Source organism: Calliopsis andreniformis, chromosome 8 (assembly GCF_051401765.1).
Source record: "Calliopsis andreniformis isolate RMS-2024a chromosome 8, iyCalAndr_principal, whole genome shotgun sequence".
Classification (NCBI taxonomy): Eukaryota; Metazoa; Arthropoda; class Insecta; order Hymenoptera; family Andrenidae; genus Calliopsis; species Calliopsis andreniformis.
Window position 1 is genome coordinate 1,393,520 of NC_135069.1, and position 6,930 is coordinate 1,400,449.

The following is a 6,930-nucleotide window of genomic DNA, read 5'->3' on the forward strand; positions in this document are numbered from 1 at the left end:
CAATGAGTTGGCATTTCCATCGATCTGAACGCTCGCACATTGTGTGTAAAAGACACGTGGTCGAATCGTCGTGGAGTTCCTCTCCTGACTCCGCTGACGAGCCGAGAAGCAGAACGGCAGCCCGCTTTGTTGAGCAAATAGACTCGTTTGTTGGTCCACTCCTGGTACCTGCGCGTCGGGCCCCGTGGATGGCGGCTGCGTGACAAGGGGATGAAATAATGGGAACGGCGAGCGTCATGCGCCACGGAAAACCGATTTCCTCCCCTGTGAAAGGGGACCCAGGTCGGGGCACGAGTGTAGGAGGCGGAAGACGAGGAACGTCGCTGCTGGAAGTCGGCATCCTGGAGCTGCGACAGCGACGTCTCGAGCCTCCTCCAATAATGACGTAATGAGTGGCCAGGCTACCCGCGATTCGCCACGGCAGCTCGTCTCGCAGCGGAGGCTGGCACTGCGACAGATTCCACTGAATTTAGACGTCTAAATGGCCCTCTTCTTTTTACAACGCAAGGAGCAGTCGGTCACTCGACACTGTGACCAACACGAATTTCGTCCACGATAATGAAGTAATGAACGTTCTGGGGCCGATGATTTGCCACGGATCAGTGGGGACATAGGAAGCTACTCCACCCAGCAAGACCTTGAGGAACAAAGCCTTAGGTTTCGCGAACAAAGCGTTCTAGATCTCGAAACGAATATGTATATAAGTATTCCCTTTCTGCAAGACAGCGAATTGAAAAGACACGATAGCCTCGTGACAGGTTTATTGCCGAGGTATAGAAGGATATATCTGAACAGTCGGAAAGGGGAAAGGAACGGTCCACCTTTTCCGCGAGATACCTTGGTAAACCCTAACCCACTTAATTTCGTAATGAGACATCATAAACCTTGTACCGTATGAAAAATTTCTTGGAACTGGATGGTGACTCGAGTTTAATCGTCGTAAGACACTTGAACGTTGGCTGTGGAAAAATACGGGGAATGGAAAAATAGAAAATTGCTGAGATGTTGGGCGCAAGCAAAGATACAACTAAATCTATGGTTCGCCACGGGGTGACGACGTCTTCGCGCTGGGGGGTCCAGCGGTCTGTGTAAAGATGTCCCACTGACGACTCGAAAGATGCTGCTTTGCTTCTGGTGTCTCCTTTTCCCTGCCGTTTCGCTTTTCCACGTTTGTCACGTGCCCACGTCTTCGCTCGAGCTTGATGTCCCTCCTGAGAATCGTATCTGATTTTGGGGGCCCCTGGGGGATGATCGTTCTCGGTAGCTTGTGGGATTATGGACTTGCTTCCTAATGGTTGATTAATTTGGTATGCGGTAGACAATTTGAGAGATTCGAGGGTTAACCACAAATTTTTTTTATCTACTTGGATGTTTTAGGAGTATTTTAGGAGATGAGGACATAACTTGGGGCGTGAATTTGGAGCACAGAAATTGCAATTTTCTTTTGATTTTCTATTGACAATTTTAAAGATAATTTATAAAGAGTTTTTAATATTTGTCTCTGTGGGAAACTCCTGGCTACCGTTTTTCCGGAAAATCTTCCCGTGTGTTCTGGTTTTTCCCCTCCCCTTTCGACCACCAAGAGTGTTCCCATCGAGAGATGAGAATCTCCAAAGCACACCGTTCTTGAGGAGACATTCGGTGCCTTTTTCCAGGATTAACGAGCGCCGTCGAAATGGCGTGCACACACACATCAAACGAGCCGACTGGGCCACAGTTAGACACATCTCTGGGCATTAGACTTGCAGGTGGCCATTATCTCATCCAGACGATTCAATTGAGCCACGCTAGCGATTGTCTGTCGTCGCATTCATGCTTTAAACATGTTGTTAATTTTATGTGGTCTGATGATCTGTCATGGGGGACGTCTTTCTCATTGCCTGTCGATTCGATTCGCAGAACAAATCAATTTCCAAGTATACAAGAATTGCAGGCCCTATAAATATTGTATCGTGTGAAATATCATTACTTTCGTGCTTATAAAGTAATTCGACATTGACTTTCAGAACAATTGACGAAACGAAGTTACGTTAAATAAAATCCCCTGTTACTCCAGAATAGGGTTCGGAATTCATATAAAATTTATCCTTCATTTTATAACTTGCTCCAGTAAAGGTAGATTACCCAAAATTTTCGATTCGGAATTGAAAAGCAAATCGAACACTGTTTATTGTATAATGCAATATGTAGAGCACCTCTATCCAGCAAAGTTGTCAGTTTTATTGCCACGGACATCGACTTCCAGGAACCCATAAACGACCCTTGAGTAACCCTGCAACAGCTTAGACAAAGGGACGCGCATAAAAATCCTTTTTCGCGTACTTCGCAATTTGGATTTGGAAATATCTGAGTATATGGCAGGATTACTAAAAAGGGTAAGGCAATTTGCAGGTGATGAATATGTGGACGCATTCCAAACTAATCCTGTTAATTTACAATACCTAAAAACAATAATGGGGGGGGCAAAGTTTATCGGATTTGCTTGAAGGGGGGGTAATCATCCTTTGATTTACTATTGACCCCGTCTCGACTCCGACCGCACTAATCCGCAATTTACACTTCGGTAGTAGGAAAGTCATTAGGGTTGCTTATAACTGGGCTCGCGACCTCGTAAAATTTCAGGACGTAGCTTAGCATGACCTGCTATTATCCTGTTTGCAAAAATTGCAATGCTTTAATTAATTAATGTGTTTGTAACGGTACAGGGACTACTCATTTCCTGCTATTAGGTAATAATTATTTTTCGCTGACCATTGTCAGTTTAGTTTAGCTGTGAAACTACCTATATAATTATGGAAAACTGAATTGGAGTCGGCGGCTGCTGCTCCAGCGAGGGTAATAAAGTTTTTGAACCTCTAATAAATTCCTTCGCAGTCTTCTTCGCGGTAGGAAAATTTTATGTATTTTTTAATGAGATAAAGGGTGATGTTTTGGGCGTTAGCTATTCCCGCCTCCCTAAAGGGTGATCCGACAGTGTTATTACACATGCATTGTAAAAGGACCCAAAAAATGGTTTATTGCTGTCCCTATGGGGTTTCTAGAATTCGAAGTAGAATATCTCCTGTTGGATCCGACGGATTTCATAGTTTTTTATTACTCTCTAATGTGAATATATTTCTTGCAAAAATACACATCTATTTATGCAATATTCTGCTTTGTCCCTGTTTTCAGCAGGGCAGTGCTTATGATCTGAATTTCTGGAAGGACGCAATTTCGTTAAACCCTACCTCGTATTTCCCAGCATATTACCATTGTTAGCGCAGGTAGGTCATACGCCACCGTTATTGACCACCGGCTACCTTACCGAATTTTCCGAACCATTGTTGGATTCCGTTAGATTACTATATTGTCATTATATTCTAAATTAGTTCATTAATCCCGTATCCTTTAGTAACGAATTCAAATATTTAGTTACATGTTCCGAAGTAAAGTAACAGTTAGCAAATGCTCCAAAATATTCACCTGCTCAGAGATAGCGCTAACATAAAACGACTCGAAAAACGACTGAATCTTTCTCCCTGAAGTAATCTCATTAACTATAATAAATATCCCAAAGAGAAGTCTGAAATTAACCAATACCGCAAATAGTATTCTCTATATGGAAGAAAAATAGTAAAAAAAACTCCCTTAACAACCATAAAACGCCCCCAGTCATAAAACGGCAGCAGAAAAGGCATCGATTTCACCTATTCCACGTTTCGATCGACCAAGCATCGGTAGCGAGCAAGGCAGCGACAACAAGGGGCATTTACCCCCTGCGCCTATATGCAACGAGAGGGGGTGCGCAACCCTCCAGCGTGGAACGCGCCCCCATCGCGCGTAGAGGGCGTAGAAACGCGGGGATCGCGTTTGGATTTGTTTGTATACGCGGGTTCGCGGCGTCGAGTTTAGTTGCGGCTGCGCTCCCCACCACCTGGATCGGCCACCTTCGAAAATCCCTGCCCCCGTCGCAACTCTGGCTTGTTTGCACTGTTTGCTGTCAAACATTGGCCGCAAAACAGGCTGGTGGGGGTAAAAACGGTGGTCGGTGGAGGGTGAGCGGCAGCCGCCTCGATTGGTTGGATCGCCGCTTTGGAGCGTACGACGGGGCCCAGGTGGGCGTAGCCAGGCAGACGTATAAATACGTCGCGTGGCGGGGAGACGTCTGGATGCGCGTGGAAGCTCCGTAGGGGCAACAAGCGGCAGTTACTCGTGAGAGACGGTAGTAGAAACAACTCGGAGCGAAGGACTTGGTTTCCTACCTGAACCCAGTACAACAGTGGTGTGTTACTCGTGTTCGAGCGCGAACAGACACAGTGGACTTTAACCTGCGACCTGTGCGCTCTTTACAAGGGCTTGTATCGTCTGTCTGATCGAGAACTGTCTCGTATAGTGGCTAGTTTCGAACAGTGCAACGAGTTATTCGGAGACATGGTGAACATGGAGGGTTCTGGCGAGCAGCAGACGGTCACTGCTTCGCCGCCGCCGAGGACTACTCTGAAGAGCAACTTCAGCATTCGTAGTATCCTCCCAGAGGCCTGTGCAGGCACCCCCGCACCGTCTGACAGCAGATCCGGGTCTCCTGATGTCGGCCATGTCGACGACAGTGAGGACTCGAGCGATTTGGACGTCACAGGCGACGGCGGCAGCGAGACGCCTCCCTTGGACTGCTCCACCAACGCTGTGAACGCTACCAGTAGCTCAGAGCAGAAGGATTCCAAGGATCGTTCCAGTGACGAGAAGAAAAAGTGCGAGAAGCCGCCTTATAGCTACAATGCTCTGATCATGATGGCTATTCGTCAGAGTCCCGAAAAGAGGCTCACTCTGAATGGCATCTACGAGTACATAATGCGCCATTTTCCTTACTATGAGAATAATAAGCAAGGCTGGCAGAATTCCATCCGACACAATCTCTCGCTGAACAAGTGTTTCGTCAAGGTACCTCGTCATTACGACGACCCTGGCAAGGGAAACTACTGGATGCTGGACCCCAGCTCCGAGGACGTGTTCATCGGTGGAACCACTGGAAAGTTGCGTAGGAGGACCACAGCAGCCTCCAGATCCAGGCTCGCTGCTTTTAAGAGGAGCGTCGTCCTCGGCGGCCTCTACCCCACAGCGTACGCGCCTCCAGGGTGGCCAGCGTCTCTGTATACTCTGCCTTACCTCCACCGAGCAGCAGCCTATCCTCCAGCCACGGGGCCCTACACCACCCCCGCTGGTTATCCAGCGAGTTTGCTACCTGGTGCAGCCACTAGCTCCACTAGCAGCCTGCCCTGCAAGCCTCAACCTCTGCCAGCCACCGCTGCACCCCCAGCCCATGGACCTTTCTCTATGGAAAGGCTGCTGCAGCCTCCGACAGCCGCTGGCTATCCAACTAACATCACCGCCTCGGGGATTCCTGTCTCTGGAAATCCTTACGATTTTTACTCCACTCTGAGGACTCTGGCAGCGCATCAGCAGCATCAGACTACGACGGTTTTCGCGCATAATCAACAACCAGCGAGGTACCACGTGAACCAGCCTGTCATGGGACAGCCTACGTCAGCTACAGCGTCGCCTGGAAGCAGTCCTGAACCAATGTCTCCACACTCGCCACCTGTGACCATCTGCAACTCTGTTGTACAACAGGCCAGGCCTCTGGCTCATAATACTCCGCAGTTGTTGCTGAAGCCTATCACAGTTCTCACGGGAAGGCAGAGCTGAAGGAGTTGGCAGACACTGTGAGACCATTTTTGGACTCTTTTTCATCTCGACGAGGACGGGACCGTACACGGTTGAAAGATTGTATCTCTGATAGCTTTCCGATTCTGATCCCAGTTAATTATCGCGCTCGCGGCGAAGCTGTTGATGTACTTCTGTCTTCTTTACTTTCCGATCTTCTGCCGTCGCAGTCGCGCAAAGATGATAGCTTTAAGTCGAGCCCTGACCTTCGGTACGCTCGACACTCATTACCAAAACGTATGTTGTCGATATCTCGGGAGAGATTGTCCCGGTTGCGACGTGTGATGTATTGTGTAGGAAGGTAACATAATCCTTTGTAAATAGTTTCTTATTTAGATGATCTCAGAGCCCGCGGTCCCAGCTCGAGCCTCGGTACTGTGTAATATCGAGGTCGGTCGAGTTTCGGGGGCTTTGCAAGCTTCTTCGCGATTGAGGCTTGTCGATTTTTTCGATTGTACATAGAGAATGTTATCTATTCGTTGGAGTATAGATATATTGTGTATGTACATATGTACGATGGGGGCGAATACGAGAGTATGCGTGCTGAAACATGTGTATGATCGTCAGAATAAATGTGCAAAACATTTTTTAGAAATTTCTTGTGTCATCGTTTTACCCCTGCATCCACTCCAATTATTTCCATTATATTTCCAATACCTTCACCGTTGGACAAAGCTATTTATCGTATCAATAATAAGATTAACTCTCATTTATTGCTACAGTAGATTTAATTATTCTAATATTCCTCAAAGAAATTCTACCAGCGCTGCAATTAACGTGTTAGAAATATCCCTTGAATAAGAAAATTCAGCTGACTCCTATGACGACCTGACAAAAAAAAAATCAAAATATTTGAGTCCATCCATGACGATATAATACACAGCGCAGAGTTCAGTTCACCTTCAGTTCAGTGCCGACTGTCATCGCGTAAAGATACACGTGCTAGAATATTTTGATTACAGAATACTATTCAGATAGAATATTTTGAGTACAGTTTCCTCCACTGCGATTCGTTTTTTACCCTCGATACTGAAACGTGATAACAAATCCCAGCAAAGTTTCGCTCGCGTCGTAAAAGTAACAGGCAGAACCCGCTGGCTGTCAAAACACGGAATAAAAGTTTCGTCGGGGCGAAGTCAACGGATAATGGAGCGAGGCGAGGTCGAGGTTTCGGAAAAATAAGAAATTGCTTTACTGCTCCAATATAACCATAAACCATGTTCCTTGCGG

The 6,930-nt window shown here is 46.9% G+C and overlaps 1 protein-coding gene across 1 annotated transcript; it reads left to right on the top strand.

Annotated features, from left to right (window-relative positions):
- Nucleotides 1-4,166: 4,166 nt before the first annotated feature.
- On the top strand, nucleotides 4,167-6,295 carry LOC143182160 (uncharacterized). The gene has a single exon (XM_076382986.1). It carries the CDS (start codon nucleotides 4,411-4,413, stop codon nucleotides 5,680-5,682), a length of 1,272 nt encoding a protein of 423 aa, XP_076239101.1. The 5' UTR covers nucleotides 4,167-4,410; the 3' UTR covers nucleotides 5,683-6,295.
- Nucleotides 6,296-6,930: the final 635 nt, after the last annotated feature.

Coding starts and splice junctions, on each gene's coding strand:
- LOC143182160 (XM_076382986.1), top strand. CDS start 4,411: ATGGTGAACATGGAGGGTTCTGGCGAGCAGCAGACGGTCACTGCTTCG.